General features: G+C 45.5%; 1 protein-coding gene across 6 annotated transcripts in view; it reads left to right on the forward strand.

Moving 5' to 3' along the window:
• The window catches only part of LOC147111195 (inter-alpha-trypsin inhibitor heavy chain H3-like), a 219,260-nt gene that overhangs the window by 174,345 nt on the left and 26,013 nt on the right, over nt 1–18,902 (forward strand). For 4 of the 6 annotated variants that reach the window (XM_086001845.1, XM_086001848.1, XM_086001846.1 and 1 more), the window contains 4 exons: nt 8,501–8,542; nt 8,832–8,855; nt 9,386–9,499; nt 17,004–17,205. In XM_086001845.1, coding sequence (XP_085857971.1) covers nt 8,501–8,542; nt 8,832–8,855; nt 9,386–9,499; nt 17,004–17,205 — 382 coding nt within the window. The remainder of the gene's footprint in view (nt 1–8,500; nt 8,543–8,831; nt 8,856–9,385; nt 9,500–17,003; nt 17,206–18,902) is intronic. The other 2 variants (XM_086001849.1, XM_086001851.1) reach the window with 1 other exon arrangement.

Here is an 18,902-nt window from a genome sequence, read left to right on the forward strand (position 1 = left end):
ACCTGGACCTGATGGCTTACATCCTAGGGTCTTGAGGGAAGTGGCGGTAGGGATTGTGGATGCATTGGTAATAATTTTCCAAAACTCCCTGGACTCAGCAAAGGTCCCGGCAGACTGGAAAACTGCTAATGTAACACCCTTATTTAAAAAGGGCAGTAGACAGAAGGCTGGAAACTATAGACCGGTTAGCCTAACATCTGTGGTAGGTAAAATTTTGGAGTCCATTATTAAGGAGACAGTAACAGGACATTTGGATAATCATAATTTAATAGGACAAAGTCAGCATGGTTTTATGAAGGGGAAGTCATGTTTGACAAATTTGCTGGAGTTCTTTGAGGAAGTAACATATAGGGTGGATAAAGGGGAACCAGTGGACGTAGTGTATTTAGACTTCCAAAAGGCATTTGACAAGGTGCCACACAAAAGATTATTGCTTAAGATAAAAAATCACGGGATTGGGAGTAATATTCTGGCATGGATAGAGGATTGGCTATCTAACAGAAGGCAGAGAGTTGGGATAAATGGTTCATTCTCAGACTGGCAATCAGTAACTAGTGATGTTCCGCAGGGGTCGGTGCTGGGTCCCCAACTCTTTACAATCTATATTAACGATTTGGAGGAGGGGACCGAGTGTAACATATCAAAGTTTGCAGATGATACTAAGATGGGAGGGAAAGTAGTGAGTGAGGAGGACATAAAAAACCTGCAAGGGGACATAGACAGGCTAAGTAAGTGGGCAGAGATTTGGCAGATGGAATACAATACTGGAAAGTGTGAGGTTATGCACTTTGGCAGGAAAAATCGTAGAGCAAATTATTATCTTAATGGCAAGAAACTGGAAAGTACTGAAGTACAAAGGGATCTGGGGGTCCTGGTGCATGAAACTCAAAAGGTTAGTATGCAGGTGCAGCAAGTGATTAAGAAGGCCAATGGAATGTTGGCTTTCATTGCTAGGGGGATAGAATATAAAAATAGGGAGGTATTGCTTCAGTTGTACAAGGTATTGGTGAGACCGCACCTGGAATACTGCATACAGTTTTGGTGTCCATACTTAAGAAAAGACATACTTGCTCTCGAGTCAGTACAAAGAAGGTTCACTCGGTTAATCCCGGGGATGAGGGGATGGACATATGAGGAGAGGTTGAGTAGATTGGGACTCTACTCATTGGAGTTCAGAAGAATGAGAGGCGATCTTATTGAAACATATAAGATTGTGAAGGGGTTGGATCGGGTGGATGCGGGGAGGATGTTCCCGATGATGGGTGAAACTAGAACTAGGGGGCATAGTCTTAGAATAAGGGGCTGCTCTTTCAAAACTGAGATGAGGAGGAACTACTTCACTCAGAGGGTGGTAGGTCCATGGAATATGCTGCCCCAAAAAGCTGTAGAAGCTACATCATTACATAAATTTAAAACAGAAATAGACAGTTTCCTAGAAGTAAAGGGAATTAAGGGTTACGGGGAGCGGGCAGGAATTTGGACATGAGTCTAGGTTCGGATCAGACATGGCCCTGTGGGTAGCCTGATCCTGCTCCTATTTCATGTGTCTAATTCTGTTAGATTCAGGAGATGGTTCTGTGATAGTAGATTGGCGGTTAGGATCAGATCAGCCATGATCTTATTGAATGGCGGAGCAGGCTCGATGGGCCGATTTGCCTACTCCTGCTCCTATTTCTTATGTTCTTATGTTCTTATGGATATGAAATTGGCTAAGTGACAGAGTAGTGGTGAATGGTTGTTTTTCAGACTGGTGTAAGAAATACGGTGGTGTTCCCCAGGGGCCGGTACTAGGACCACTGCTTTTCTTGATAGATATTAATGATTTGGACTTGGGAGTATAGGGTACAATTTCAAAATTTGCAGATGGCACAAAACTTGGAAGTATAGTGAACAGTGAAGAGGATAGTGATAGACTTCAAGAAGACAAAGACAGGCTGGTGAAATTGGCAGACACGTGGCAAATGAAATTTAACGCAGAAAAGTGCGAAGTGATACATTTTGGTATGAAGAACGAGGAGAGGACATAAAAACTAAAGGGTACATTCCTAAAGGGGGTGCATGAAGAGAGAGAACTGCGGGTATACTTGCACAAATCGTTGAAGGTGGCAGGGCTGGTTGAGAAAGCGGTTAAAAAAGCTACTGGGCTTCATAAATAGAGGCATAGTGTACAAAAGCAAGGAAGGCCTTGGAGAGGGTGCAGAAAAGATTTACCGGAATGATTCCAGAGATGAGGGACTTCTGTTAGGATTCTTACAGGACTTGACAGGGTAGATGCATGGAGAATATTTCCCCTGGCTGGGGAGTCTAGAACCAGGGGTCACAGTCTCAGAATAAGGGGTCAGCCATTTAGGACAGAGATGAGGAGACATTTCTTCACTCAGAGGGTGGTGAATCTTTGGAATTCTCTACCCCAGAGGGCTGTGGAGTCTCAAGTCGTTGAGTATATTCAAGACAGAGATCAATAAATGTTTGAATATTAAAAGAATCAAGGGATATGGGGATAGTGCAGGAAAGTGGAGATGTGGTAGAAGATCAGCCATGATCTTATTGAATGGTGGAGCAGGCTCGAAGGGCCAAATGGCCGACTCCTCCTATTTCTTATGTTAAGTTCTTATGTAGTTACATGGATAAACTAGAGAAGCTGGAGTTCTCCTTAGAGCAGAGAAGTTTGAGAGGAGATTTGATAGATTTATTCAAAATCATGAGGGGTTTCGACAGAGTAGATAGAGAGAAACTGTTTCCATTGGTGGAAGGGTCGAGAACCAGACAACACAGATTCAAAATGATTGGTAAAAGAACCAAAGGCGACATGAGGGAAAACTTTTTTACGCAGCGAGTGGTTAGGATCTGGAATGCACTGCCTGAATGGGTGCTGAAGGCAGACCCAATCGTGGCTTTCAAAAGGGAATTGGGTAAGTACCTGAAGGAAATAAATTTGCAGGGCTACGGGGAATGGGCGCGGGAGTGGGACGAGCTGAAGTACTCTTGCAGGGAGCCGGCACCAGCTCGACGGGCCAAATGGCCTCCTCTGTGCTGTAACCATTCTATGATTCTATGGTTAACTAATGCCCTTTAGGGAAGGAAATCTGCCGTCCTTACCTGGTCTGGCCTAAATGTGACCTACAGAAAACTGCCCGCTGAAATAGCCTAGCAAGCAACTCAGTTGTATCAAAAGCGCGACGAAAAACTAGAATGAGAATAAAACCACAGGGACCATCGGCATCGACCTAGGTACCGGATTCGGACGTGACAAATGCACACCCAGCCCAGTCGACCCTGCAACGTCCTCCTCACTAATATTTGTGCCAAGCAACATCCTGACATAGTCATACTAAGAGTATCATACCTCTCAGACAACATCCCAGAATCCTCGATCACCATCCCTGTGTATGCCTTGCCCCACGTGCAGGACAGAGCAACCAGAGGTGGTAGCACAGTGGTATACAGTCAGGAGGGAGTGGTCCCAGGAGTCCTCAACATTAACTGCAGACCCATGAGGTTTCAGTGGCATCAGGTCAAACATGGGCAAGGAAACCTCCTGCTTATTCCCACCTAGCGCCCTCATTCAGCTGATGAATCAGTACTTCTCCATGTTGAACACCACTTGGAAGAAGCACTGAGAATAGCAAGGGCACAGAATGTACTCTGGGTGGAGGACTTCAATGTCCGAGCTGGTCTGAAGGACCTAGCTGCCAGAATGGGCCTGCGGCAAGTGATGAGAGAACCAACACAAGGGAAAAATCTACTTTGCCTCGTCCTCACTAATATTTGTGCCAAGCAACATCTTGACAGTAATGGTAGGAGTGGCTGCCATGCAGTCGAAGACAAAGTCACATCTTCACACTGAGCACACCCTCCATCGTGTTGTGTGGCACGACCGCCTTGCTGATTGGGACAGATTCAGAAGAAATCTAGCAGCTCAAAACTGGGCATCCATGAGGAGCTGTGGGCCATCAGCAGCAGCAGATTTGTATTCCACCATCTGTAACCTGGCATATCCCTCACTCTAGCATTACCATCAAGCCAGAGGGCCAACTGCGGTTCAATTAGAAGTGTAGAAGAGCATGCCAACCTGGTGAAACTACAACACAGAACTGCATGCATGCTAAACAGCGGAAACAACATGCTATAGACAGAGCTAAGTGATCCCAGAACCAACGGATCAGATCAAAGCTCTGCAGTCCTGGAACATCCAGTCGTGAATGGTGGTGGACAATTAAACAACTGAACATCCCCATCCTCAATGATGGTGGAGGCCAGCACATGAGTGCAAAAGAGAAGGCTGAAGCATTTGCAACCATCTTCAGCCAGAAGTGCTGAGTGGATGATCCATCTCAGCCCACAATCACAGGAGGCAGTCTTCAGCCAATTCAATTTGTCAAGAAACGGTTGAGTGCACTGGATGCAGCAAAGGCATTGGACCCTGACAACATTCCGGCTGTAGTGCTGAAGATGTACACTAGAACTAGCCGTGCCTCTAGCCAAGCTGTTCCAGTACAGCTACAACACTGGCATTTACCCGACAAAGTGGCAAATTGCCCAGGTACATCCTGTCCACAAAAAGCAGGACAAATCCAATCCGGCCAATTACCGTCCCATCAGTCTACTCTCAATCAGCAAAGTGATGGAAGGTGGCGTCAACAGTGTGATCGAGCAGCACTTACTCACCAATAACCTGATCACCGATGCTCAGTTTGGGTTCTGCCAGGACCACTCAGCTGCAGAGCTCATTACAGCCTTGGTCCAAACATGGACAAAAGAGCTGAATTCCAGAGGTCAGGTAAGAGTGACTGATCTTAACATCAAGGTAGCATTTGACAGAGTGTGGCATCAAGGAGCTCTAGTAAAATTGAAGTCAGTGGAAATCTGGGATAACTCTCCACTGGCTGGAGCCATACCTAGTACAAAGGAAGATGGCGGTGGTTGTTGGAGGCCAATCATCTCAGCCCCAGGACATCACTGCAGGAGTTCCTCAGGGCAGTGTCATAGACCCAACCATCTTCAGTGGCTTCATCAATAGCTTTCCCTCCATCATAGAGTCAGAAGTAGGGATGTTCGCTGATGATTGCACAGTGTTCAGTTCCATTCGCAACTCCTCAGATAATGAAGGAGTTTGTGCCTGCATGCAGGGAGGCCTGGACAACATTCAAGCTTGAGTTGATAAGTGACAAGTAACATTTACACTACAAAAATGCCAGGCAATGACCATCTCCAACAGGAGAAAGCCTAACTACCTCCCCTTGACATTCAATGGCATTACCATCGTCAAATCTCCCGTCATCACCATTGACCAAAAACTTAACTGAACCAGCCACCTAAGTACTGTGACTACAAGAGGCTGGGTATTCTGCGGCGAGTGACTTATCTCCTGACTCCCCAAAACCTTTCCACCATCTACAAGGCACAGGTCAGGAGTGTGATGGATTACTCTACACTTGCCTGGATGAGTGCAGTTCCAACAACACTTAAGAACCTCGACAACATACAACATCAACATCAAGCAGGCTGCTTGATTGGCACCCCATCCACCCCCGATCTCTATCACCTAGAAGGACAAGGGCAACAGGGGCATGGGAACACCACCACCTGTCCCACCAAGTCACACACCATCCTAACTTAGAAATATATCGCCATTCCTTCATCGTCGCTGGGTCAAAATCCTGGAACTGTCTACCTAACAGCACTGTAGGAATACCTTTACCACACATACTGCAGCGGTTCAATAAATCAGCTCACCGCCACCTTCTCGAGGGCAATTAGGGATGGGCAATTAATGCTGGCCTTGGCAGTTACACCCCGATCCCATGAAAGAATAAAAAAAATACATACTGGACACTTTAAAAAAAAATATATATAAATAGATGCACGTCTTCAGTTATTTTTCAGAAAATATCGTGGCACAACAACAAAGATTTCACGGTTCTCCGGGATATGCAATGTGTAGTTTTTTGAAACAAATCTTAATCTTATTTTGAGGTGTTTCTGAGAGATGTGGTGAGCTGCTAACAAGTGTAAGAGATTCTTTGTCGAATACAAATATGTTAAGGAAACCATGATTTCAAGTCATTGCCACCTCACTTACCAAGGTTTAAAGGACTGGGTCTGGTAGCTGTGTAAGCAGAAGGAGCAGGTGCCAGAGCCAGAATACCAGAGGAAGAAAGTATGCCTATGGGAGTAGGAATGAGAATGTCAGAGGACGCAAAAACCAGAATGCCAGCAGGAGATGGAAAGACGTGCATTACTTTATACATTCGCAGCAGTCTTAGTTGTGTGATGGCTCCTAGGAATTGTAATCGGTTATATGACTGAAGGAGTTTTATGTATGGTAAGTTGGTCGGGTGGAAATGAAGAAGTATTGGGAATGAGCTTGTCCTTGGAGACTAGTGCAGTGCACCATAGTGTTGGTGGAAGAGGGGAAGAAACTATTTGGAGAGACGTTTGTGAGTTTAGTAATTTTTCCAAAGAATGATGTAGTTTTAACGTACCTATTCTGTTATAAATTGAATTGTTAGCTGTACTTGTTGCAGTGAGGTCAGAAAAAAATTGGACTAACAAAATTGTTTGAGCAATTTGAGATATTATGGGCTTGATTTTTATAGCACTGAGGAGGCAGGTTTGGAGGCGGGCCACCTGCAAAAATGGGAAAAAATGGTTTCAGACACTCAACCCGCCTCCATCCCGCCCCCACGCGATTTTCGTGAGTGTCGGGTCAGCCGCTCCCAAACTGACCCGACTCCAACCGGTGGGACAGGTAGTTAAGGCAGTTAAGAGCCTGTTAACTGTCTTGCTAATTCTATTTTAATAGTGGTTTCCCATTTTTGTGCCTCTGGCACCTGTTTCCCATCTTGTCAGAAACAGTCCAGTTGGTGGAGGACATGATAAGTAGTCATTATTGGTGCAGAACTTTAAAAGCGCACCTGTATCATAGCTGTCATTCATATGCAACAACTTTGTTGTTGGAGGTTTGGGATAAGATTTTGCAAATCTACTGACCTTGTGACTGGTCAAGCTGACACACATCTGCTGTTTGAACTGATTGGAATAATTTCAGGCCACATTGCGTGTGCGCTTGCAAGTTTCTTGCCTCAACTGAAATCTATAACAACGCGATGGAAACCATTTACATCCTTTCATCCTGGTCGTCAGATCTGGAGGAAGAGCAGCGCGGCTTAGTGCTGCCGGATGAACAAGTGGCTCAGCACACAGCCTCCTTGGAGGAAGATGAAGAGGACGAGGAGGAGGATGAGTAGGAGGACGGGGAGTGACACCTTGCGGGGCCGGATGTGGCCAATCCAGCAGCAGGCGAGCACATTGATGGCCATCAGGCAAGGAATGCATCCTTGCCAGATTCGCATAAGCTAATGCTTCAACCACAGGTGGCTGGCACATGGAGATGAATATAAGCCCAACAGTCTCAAACCCCAGGCTTCATCTGTCCAATAAACAGTGGTTTGCGCTCAGTGTCACCACCATCATTCTACATGGAAATCGCCCTGAGCCCTCACTCTTGAACTTCCATTTCCCAGAACACAGAGGCCACACTTTAGGTGATCTCTAGCAGATCATTAAACCTGTTTCAACACTAAACCCATGTGCGTCTGCACACAGATCTCGAGCTCACTGCCTCAGCAATTTGCAGCCAAGCTGCCTTGGTTTGCTGAGGAGGCCTCCTCCTTCCTTTTCCAGGGAAGAGGAGCTCCTGACGTCCTCTAACTCCCTCAACAAGAGCATGGAGGGAGCCCTCATTGAACCTGGGTGCAGCCTTAGTTTTGGGGGCTGCCATTCCTGCAGCTCCCAGCACCTTTAAGAGAAAAAAGTATTAATATTACTAAGCAAATATTTGGAACACAGCTGGCATCTTTTTCATTTCATAGTCAGATAATAAAGTCATATGTCAAAAAATCATGAATCTCTTTCTGGAATAATATGACCAGCAATATCATTCGTTAAATTTTGCTCAGAACAGATGCTGTTTCAAGATAATAAAGCACCAAGCCATCCCAATGACATTTGTATGCAAAGGGGACGTGGCCTCTTTAAATTTTCAAACAAACAGCACATCATTAGACGTGAGAAACTGACATCCTCCAAGCAATTGCCTGGAGGGACCCGCATGTCGGCCGTAACGAGGCCAATGAAGCCAAAATCGGAAGTGCTGGGAGGCGGCAGCCGGGTGCGAGTGCGAAAGCTGCCGAGCAGCGGGCCCGCCCTCAACCCACCTCCGGTATTAAACTCGAGCCCTATGCCTCTGAGCCACACTTTCAGGTGTGATGCCCATGAGCCAAGAATATCACAAAACTAACTAATCAAACAATTTTATCAGTTCTTCTCAAGCCATTAAACTATATACAGCTAACAATTAGATTTAGAATGCAATAAATACTATTTAAAATTACATTGTTCGTTTAGGAATGTACTAAACTTCCCTCAATGGATATATGCTAGAAACAGATTAAAAAAATTTTTTAGAAATAGATAAAAGTTTTAATTTGTTTTTCAGCAATACATGATATATCACTCGGCATTTATGGTCAGAAAAGAGGTGAGTTTTTTTTAAACACATCTTATCTCATTTAGAGATGTTTCTGAGAGATGTGGTAAGGTGCTATATAAATTATTTCTCAAATACAAATCACCCGACAATTGCAAGCAGTTTTTCTTCCTGTGTAACTAATTATTAGCAAAAGCAATTATCTTTTTAATTGGCGCACCTGATAAATATACTTATTCCCATGTAACCCAGAAGATACAGTAGTGATGTTCAGTGAAGAAATACATTAAGCTACTTTAGTTACTTGATTACTCATTGATTCTCCTATTGGTATCTACAGGTATCGGACACACTTCCACTTCTGGTAAGACGCAGCTTGACCATTTATTGTTTTATATAGTTGCTTGAAAGAAATATTGCTACATGTACATTTACATACAAATATACGAAAGGAAAAGACCAGCTGGCCCATTAAGCCTGCCCCATGCTCATGTTGACCGGAGCATCATGACTAAACACTTCCTCCCTTCCTCCACTCTCGCCGCCATGTAATCTCCTGGGAGAGGCCATTATTCTGCTGCAAAAATGAACTGTGTCCCTTTAAGGCCACGCGGTCTAATTGCTGTAAATACCCAAGGACAATGAGAGCCCAATTCCTTTTAAGCACATCAAGAGTTTCATTACAGGGTAATGGTTTGTTAAACTCTGGCTCCCTGCTAAATTCAGAAACCATAGCAGCAAATGGCTGTCTTTCTTTCAGGATTGTTTTGCATCTGTAACAATGTGTGAAGTTGAAGTGTCATGGACTCAAAACTTGTTTTATATAAAGGTGGCAATGACGTAAATAGTGTGGCAGTGACTTAAATGTTATAAAACTTTGACATCTTTTTCAAGTTGACAGCGATCCTCATTTTATCATTTCAATGAACAATCACAATGATGCCATTTGTTTCAACATTGATGGGAAACCAGGTGCAATTCTAAATCTGGTCACGGATCCATATACAGGTAGGCGCATACTATGTCTCAAGCTATCACAAGGAAGGAAAAATAACTGTGCATTGCTACCAAACAGAAACGTACCTTGAGTTAACAGATCATACAGTGACATTAAAGCTGCCCATTCTGGAATTTTACTGTTTGACCTACCCACATTCCTGGCTGCTAAAGGACGATCTGATAGAAAAACATTTAGAAATTTAAAAGGAGAAAAGACAAGGAAATAACAGGAAAGGTTCCATTAGATTGGAAAATAATGAATGTAACTCCTTTATTCAAAAAGGGAGGGAGACAGAAAGCAGGAAACCACAGGCCAGTTAGCTTAACATCTGTCATAGGGAAGATGTTAGAAGCTATTATTAAAGATGTTATAGTAGGGCACTTAGAAAAGTTCAAAGTAATCAGGCAGAGTCAACATGGTTTTGTGCAAGGGAAATCATGTTTAACCAATTTATTGGAGTTCTTTGAGGAAGCAACATGTGCTGTGGATAAAGGAGAACCGATGGATGTACTGTAGTTAGATTTCCAGAAGGCATTTGATAAGGTGTTACATCAAAGGTTATTGCGGAAAATAAAAGCTCATGGAGTAGGGGGTAACATATTGGCATGGATAGACGATTGGCTAGCTAACAGGAAACAGAGAGTAGGCATAAATGGGTCATCTTCTGATTGGCAAGATGTAACGAGTGGTGTGCCACAGGGATCATTGCTAGGGCCTCAACTTTTTACAATTTATATAAATTACTTGGATGAAGGGACCGAAGGCATGGTTGCTAAATTTGCTGATGACACAAAGATAGGTAGGAAAGTAAATTGTGAAGAGGACATAAGGAGGCTACAAAGGGATATAAATAGGTTAAGTGAGTGGACAAAGAGCTGGCAAATGGAGTATAATGTGGGAAAATGTGAAGTTGTCCATTTTGGCAGGAAGAATAAAAAAGAAGCATATTATCTAAATGGTGAGAGATTGCAGAGCTCTGAGATGCAGAGGGATCTGGGTGTCCTAGTGCATGAATCACAAAAGGTTAGTATCCAGGTACAGCAAGTAATTAGGAAAGCAATAGAATGTTAATGGGCCAGAAATTCCAGAACGGGGCTTGCAGCGCGTGCAAGCCCCGTATTTGCACTTACCCCGCGCTCCTGCCGATCAGCTCCAGGGACGCCTGCACTTCCAGAAACTGAAGCAAGAATCCCAGGCAGCGTATGACGTCACGCCGCCCAGGAGCGCAGCCAGCGCGGACCCAGGAGCGTGCAGTGTAAGTGAGACACGCCCCTTGAGGTCTCAGTTTCACTGGACACGCCCCCAATGTTTCTGTCAAGCTGCTTTGCTTTTTTACATGCAAAGCAGCAGTTTAAATAGGTTTTTGGAAGTTTTTTGAAGATTTTGGTAACTTTTATAAACTTTTTAAAATGTTTACATTATTTTGAGTAATCTGAAGTAGTTTTAAAGAGAATTAAAGCAATTTAAAGACTTTTAAAAGCCCTAAAAGAATTTTTTTAATTCCATTTATTTATTTAGCAATGTCGTCGTCATACGTGTCTTCACACTGTTCCCTTTGGGGAACTGTATGAAGTGGTGGAAGGATTTATGGCCGTGATTAACGCTCATTCCGTGACCGTAACCATCTTTGAACCAGCCATTAGGGCGGTTAGTCCTATGGCGGGAGGGTTTTACGGGCTCCCACAAGCTATACAAGGAGGGGGGGCCACCCACACCCACGGACGCAAATATCCCACTGGATGTCAACCCAGAATTTAGAGCCGGAGCTCCGACTCCACTTGCCGGGACTGTCTGGAGCGGGGTTCGAAACCCTACCCTGATCTGGCCCAGCGGCAGGGATCCTACCGCTATGACAAAGGCCCAATCCGATTAGCAACGTGAAATGGCAGCATAGGGCTCCAGTCACGGGGAGGGAAAAGGCGCAGGAAACGTATGGGTGTCACCTTTTGTGCGGAGTGGGCCTTTTGCGTAGCAGTAAGCATCCCCGCCGCTGGGCCAGAAGGAGTAGGGTTTTGAACCCCACTCCAGACAGTCCCGGCAAGTGGAGTCGGAGCTCCAACTTTAAATTCTGGGTGGACATCCAGCGGGATACTTGCGTCCGTGGGTGTTGGTGGCCGCCCCCCCCCCCTCAGATGGGTTGTGGGAGCCCGTAAAACCCTCCCGCCGTAGGACTAACCACCCTAATGGCTGGTTCAAAGATGGTTACGGTCACGGAATGAGCGTTAATCACGGCCATAAATCCTTCCACCACTTCATACAGTTCCCCAAAGGGAACAGTGTGAGGATACGTCCGATGATGACCTCTTGCGCAATGCACCTCCTTGGACCCTCAGTCGCAGGTGCGAGGGGGCAAGTGGTGCAAGTGTTAAATTTTTTATTTTATTGACATGTAAAATGTTGGCCCAATAATTCCCTTCCAAATGCGCTAGTACGGTTGGGGTACTTACGCATCTGGCCGGATGAAATGCCGGTTTTCAGCATGCACAGTGCATGTGGGGAAAACCGGCATTTCCTGTCCTCTGAACGAAGGGGTTCAGAGGCAGAACGCGTGCGACTGCACATGCAGCGCGTGCGCAGTATAATTCGCCGCTTTCATTAATGCTTTCAGTGAGGTCCAGTCATTACAACTTACACATGAAAAAAGCATGGGTACAGTTGCTACAGAGGCTGCGGAGGAAGATATTTCTTATCGTGGAGCTTCTGAAAGTATGTATGTCTGTATATATTCCTTTGCGTGTTATGTATAGATTCCTTTACTTATGTGTATGAATGTATTATTTAATTATGACTTTCAGAGAAAGTAACTTATTGGAAAATCATAATTAAAAACATACATTCATAGTAAAGGAATATAAAACATACATACATATACGTAAAGGAATATATGTGGACATACATACATAACTCATTCTCACATTCCATTCACACAGCCACAATTGCTCCTTCTACCTACCGTTCTGAAAACCCTTTAAAAAAAAAAAAAATTTTAACTTTAAAACTTACTTAAAATTTCTTAAAATAACTTCCCTCCCTTTCCCAAACAAAAATATTGCATTTCAAAAGCTCCACGATAAAATATATCTTCCTCCGCAGCCAATGAACCACTTTACACTTGCTTTTTTTCAGTGTAAGCTCTGAGGACTTACCCTCACGGATTTCATGAATGAAATCCACGAAGTTCACTGCGCAAGCGCTGCCTGTGCAGTCGCACGCGCTCGAGGTCTGGAAATGCCAGCGTTCCCCGCATGCGCTGTTCCTGCTGAACGCCGGCATTTCCAACGGCCAGAAGCGTGAGTACCCCGAGCGCACTCACGCTTCTGGCCTGGAATTTCTGGCCCATTGTTTATTGCGAGGGGAATTGAATACATAAGTAGGGAGGTTATGCTTCAGTTATATAGGGCATTGGTGAGACCACATCTGGAGTACTGTGTACAGTATTGGTCTCCTTATTTAAGGAAGGATGTAAATGCGTTGGAAGCAGTTCAGAGAAGGTTTGCTAGACTAATACCTGGAATGGGCGGGTTGTCTTATGAGGAAAGGTTAGACAGGCTAGGCTTGTATCCGCTGGAGTTTAGAAGAAATAGGAGGTGACTTGATTGAAACATATAGGGCTCGATTTTAACTCAGCCGTAAGGTGGGCTTTGAGGCGTGTGGGGGTGTTCAAATCACAAAACCTGGAGGTCGGGACCCCCCCCCGCCTGGTTCCCGACACCTACCCATTTTAACCCAGGTGTGTCTGATGGTCCCGAATCAGTCCCGCCTGCAACAGGCGGGACTGGTTTTTAGGGCCCTTAAACAGCACTCATTGGCCTTTATAATCCCATTTTAACAGGCCCTTGCCTGCTTAACCCTTTTCCCACTTAAAACACACCTGGTGGGGATCAAGCCTGTGAAACCTGACGTGAACACTATTGGCTTGCTGACTATCAGCTGCAGGTCAACCATTAAAGAGGAGATTTGATCAGCCATCATTTGCAGGTGGCAGGACTTTGTTGTTTCAGGCTTGGGGCAACTTTTACCAGGCTTAACCACACCTGTGGAAGGTTGGAGCCTCACACACTTCTCCAGTGTGACCTCCTGCGAAACCCCTCTCGCCAGCCTCACTCAGTGCATCCTCAACTGAGGCATCTACCAGAAGCATGGGAGGCCTTTTTTTCCTTCCCTTCTTGGCATTAGAGGACCTCCAGCCCCATTCGCAAAATGACACACGCCACAACTGCAGAAGTTGCCATCAGAATTTTTATGCAAAACAAACAACTGATGGCACTTTTACAGAATACACAACATTTCACCCAAGTGACTACCCTTGTGACTATTTGTGCTTTATTTTCCTCTTACGTGTGCTCCTACGTAGTGGTTTCCCTGTGGCTTCAGCAGATGTGGAGGCCCCTTGCTCACTTTCCTGCTGCTCCTGTCTCGACACCTTTGGCGGGCGTCCTCTGGGGTGGCGAGCCTGTGAGGGCTCGTCAGCAGTCTGCTGCTCCTGCGGCTGTGCAGGAGTTGAGACGTCTATCTCAGTTGGGTATGGACTCCAGCGGGGCTCTGACCGAGGGCTTGGCAGTGGCATGGAAGTGTGAGCGCTTGGAGAGGAGCCCCCACTTCCTTGAGGTCTGCCACCAACCTCCCTCTCATGGGTCAGGTCCCCCTCAGTGCCTGCAAGTGGCTTGAGAGCACCTTGCTGCACATCAGGGGGGCCATGGGGACCCGTATCTGCACTGGCAGTCCTACTCAGAAGGACTTCCATGAAGGTCTGGTTTCTCTGTTCAATGGATGCCCATCGCTCCTCAAGAGATGTCATTCTATTCTGAACACTCACCATGTTTTCCATACCCTGGTGACTAACCTCCTCCATGGCCGTAGCCCGACTCTCCTCTACCGTAGCCAGCCTTACCACGGAGGCAGCAATCATTTGCACGTAGGTAGCCATCCTTTCCGTGTTGATGCGTTCATGTGCCAATGACTCCACAAAGGCTCTGCTCATGTTTGCTATGGACTCCTCCATTCGCTCCACACTCGCAGCGACCCTGGAGACAAAACCTGCCAGAGACTCCTGCATCTGTGCCTGGAGTTCCATCACCTCTGATCTTACGGATGGACCCAGAGGCAGAGGGTCGACATGCAGCTGAGCCGAGCTGGCAGAGTCCTGTGCCCTCCGAAGAGGACTCTCCACTGCTGTCCCTGTCTCCACAATCTGCTGATGCTCACTTGTGAGCTGTGATACACCAGGTGACAACTCTACTCTACGTCCCGAAGGTCTCACCAAGGTGTGAGTGTCTGCGCTGGTGCTGGGTGCGCTTATTTCTGCTGACGCTGCGCCCCCAGAGGTTGCAGATTCCTCTGAGGAGTCTGGCTGCTCAGGCTCTTCCTCCTGCACAGTGGGGACGGGGGCTCTCGATGGTCCTGTGGGGGAGTCAAGGAAAAAGTTAGAGATGTGATGCCAAGGTTACATGCACATTGCATTGTGCAGATGATCATAAGTCCATATGATGTAGCTTCAGGATCATTATCAGCGACTCATGCAATGCCAATGAGAGAGATGGCAAACTATTCTGTGACCAGCTTGCGGGGATGCACCTGTCTCTCCTTCCCCAACTCCCGCATCTATGTCAGCCCCGACAATCTCCAGGACGCCTTCCTCCCAGGGGGTGAGCTGGGCTAATGAGGGCGGCCCTCCTCCTGTCCTGGCTCGCTCTCTCCTGTTGTGAGCTCTCTTTTCCTGCAATGAGGGAGACAAGTGGAGGTTGAGTGAGAATGAAGGAGTGAGTGCAGAGATTGCATAGCATAGATACTTAGAAGGAGACAAAGAGGAAGTGAGGTTGCAAGACCAAGGGCCCTCCCTGTGTGTTGTCAGTTGTGTTCAAAGCATCAGAGTGAGAGGGAGTGTGAGGGCTGCATGGTGGAATAGCTATGTGAATGTGAGCATAGAGAGAGAGGGAATGGGTAAGGGTGCATGGATGTGAGTGTCAAGTGGGATGTGGAGGAAGAGATTGCTAAAGCTGAGTGCTGGTGAGGAAAGGCAATGGGGATCAGGTTGAAGGTGATGGAAACTTCATCCGGTACTTACTTTTCCAGTGCGATGAAGGTCATGGAATCTTTTTCTGCACTGCATCCAGGTGCGCCGTGTGAGCCCCAAGGAGTTGACTTCTCCTGCCACCTGTAGCCACACAGCCTTGGTCTGACTGGGAGGCCTCTTCCTCCCTGAAGAAGGGAACAGGACCTCCCTGTGGGCCCTAGCACCATCCAGCAATGCCTGGAGTGAAGCCTCATCAAATTTGGGGGCAGCTCTTGCCCTCCCGCTGGCCGTTGCTCCTGCAGGCTCCTGTGCCATCTCAATGGTGAAGTTTGGAAGCCTGCAGAAGAAGCAAGGCTTGCTGTGGTCCCTAAAAGCAGCAGCAATGATGACGTTATATTCTGCGACTTTCTGACTGGAAATACTCAATTGCCAAGGCTTCCCACACATTGGAAATCAATTGGCCAATTGAGTGAAAATTGCATCAATCTCACAGACCCATTTAGATTCGTGTGGGAAACACCAAATTCGGGGAACCCAACAATTCCCCGCACCTGAGTTAAAATCGAGCCCATAAGATCCTGAGGGGTCTGGACAAGGTGGATGTGGAGAGGATGTTTCCTCTTGTGGGAGAATCTAGAACTAGGGGTTACTGTTTAAAAATAAGGGGTCACCCATTTAAGACAGAGATGAGGAAAATTTTTTTCTCACTCAGGGTCATGAGTCTTTGGAACTCTCTTCCTCAGAGGGCAGTGGAAGCAGAGTCTTTGAATATTTTTAAGCAGAGGTAGATAGATTCTTGGTAAGCAAGGGGGTGAAAAGTTATTGGGGGTAGGCGGGAATGTGGAGTAATCAGATCAGCCATGATCTTATTGAATGGCGGAGCAGGCTCGAAGGGCTGAGTGGCCTACTCCTGCTCCAAATTCGTATTTTTGTAAATTTCCACAGTACTTTGTTCCTTTCAGAGAAAATATTGTCTATTTTTCAGACAAAAACGGAAAACACTAGCAATGCACAGCAGATTGATCAGCATCTAAAAAGAGACAAGTCAGGTGGCGATGTTTTGGGTTTGTAACCCTTCGTTAGCACTGACTGATCCGCGTGTTTCAGTGTTTTAGGTTTTGGTTTCAAGTTTTCAGTGTTTGCTATTGTTTTCTTTTTATTTTATAGCCTGATTTTTGTCAACTTAGTTAATGTTCCTTAATGTAAATTGCATATAATTAAAATAAAAAGGAGCTTTTTCTAGAAACGTCATAGCTGGTGTGGTGAGGGATTCCCATAACAACAGAACCAAAATGTTACATCCCATTCCAAGCATTTCCTTCTTTTTCTCAGCTATCAACAATTCAGCTGTTCCATAAGATCGCCAGTTTGCGGGAGCCTCCCTATAGCCGGCTCTTTACAGTCATCATTTCTTTTTATGAAAAAGCGATTCCGCTGATTTTAATTTAACTGTCACAATTGATTAACATTAATGAATGTGTTTTTAAATTTACGCGCAGGCTTTGTGGTAAATGGACAGTTGATTGGAGAGAAGAAAATAGAAAATAACAAGAAAATAAGCACATACTTTGGAAAGTTTGGAATTGTGAACAACAAAATGGATGTAAAAGTGGAAGTATCGACTCAAGCGATTACAGTCTTTCATGGAGAAGACAAGATTATTTTCCCCTGGTCAGCAACAGCATCTTTAACAAAAGAGAGGTACGGTTTGTACAGTCACACAGCAGCATTGCATTTGTGTTTCAGAAAACAGTTGGTGGCAACACAAATACAAATATAGCCAAGAAGCAAAAGGTTCAAATCTCTCAAAATGCCCTGCAATGTCAAACCTAATTTGTACAACTGATGCCCTTGGGTAGAGATCTATTTTGGTTTATCTTTGGAATTTTTGAATGATATTAGTTACAATATGTGAAGAATAAATCCAAGGCAAAAATGCAAATAAGAACCAAGAAGTCAACATGACACACAAGGCAGAATAGCAATATTTCAACAATAACAAGTGGCGATTCATAACTGAAGCAAAGTTAATCTGATTGACATTAATTTCAAAAAATCATAGAACTTAAGATGATCAATATTATAAAAGAAAGACATTCATAGTGCCTTATCATACCTCTTAGAAATGTCCCAAAGCACTTTGCATACAACAAATTATTTTATCAAATCCCATTGTAGGGTCTTCTCTAAGGCAAAGAGAACCATAAGAAGTCTATTCAGCCCAATATTAGCAGGGCTGGTTGAGATTGAAACATTATATCATGGAACCTGTACTAGCAAAGATTTCTGACATAACTTTCAGAGATTAGTCCAAGTAGAGTGATCAAATACTTGGACCACGGAAATGAGTACCATGCGGGTGAGATGATACAAATTAGAGGAAAATGAGAAAATATCATACAGGGAGTGAAACGGACAAGTGCAACCAGCGCAGTGCTTGGGGCGTGGACAATAAGATGAGGTATAACAGAGAGAGGGCCGATGAGGGCAATATGGTTGATGTGGTGTACATGGACTTCCAAAAGTCGTATGATAAAGTGCCACATAATAGGCTTGCCAGCACAGTTGACGCCCATGGAAGAGCGAAGAGAGAACATAAGAACATAAGAAATAGGAGCCAGAATAGGCCACTTGGCCCCTCGAGCCTGCTCCGCCATTCAATAAGATCATGGATGATCTTGGGTTCAAAGCCACTTTCCTGCCCGCTCCCCATAACCCGTCACTCCCTTGTAATATAATAAGGCAATATAAACTAAAGGGTACAATTCTAAAGGCGGTGCATGAACAGAGAGACCTGGGGGTATATGTGCACAAATCACTGAAGGTGGCAGGGCTGGTTGAGAAAGCGGTTAAAAAAGCATATGGAATCCTGGGCTTCATAAATAGAGCCGGTGGGCTGGGGGCGTGGCAGGTGCTTTTCATGTCAGGAACCTGACTCCGATGTGAAGTGGGGAAAAAAGTGCGATTTTCCCCTAATTGGGCACTTGATTTCCAGCGTGCGGGAACCCCTGGCCCAATGAGTCTTTCCATCCTGAAAGTTGCCTCTGATGACATCATCAGTGCTGCTGGATTTAAGGCCTGCAAGCAGCCTTGCTTCTTCTGGAGACTGCAAACTTTATGGCCATTGTGATCGCTTCATTCAGCAAATATGTCCAGCAGTAGGCCAAAGTTCGATGACGCCGCGCTGCAAGCTCTGGTGGAGGGAGCACATTCAAATAAGGAGGTGCTCTTCCCTTCCTCAGGGAGGAAGAAGCCTCCCCAGCAGACTAAACTGTGTGGATGCAAGTGGCCCAGGAGGTCAACTCAATGTCTATGTGCCGCAGAACCTGGCTACAGTGCAGGAAGAGGTTTCATGATCTTCTCCGCACAGGAAAAGTGAGTATGACTTTCCCATCACC

This window comes from Somniosus microcephalus, chromosome 11 (assembly GCF_052327205.1).
Source record: "Somniosus microcephalus isolate GS21.2 chromosome 11, FLI_Smic_1.0, whole genome shotgun sequence".
Classification (NCBI taxonomy): domain Eukaryota; kingdom Metazoa; phylum Chordata; class Chondrichthyes; order Squaliformes; family Somniosidae; genus Somniosus; species Somniosus microcephalus.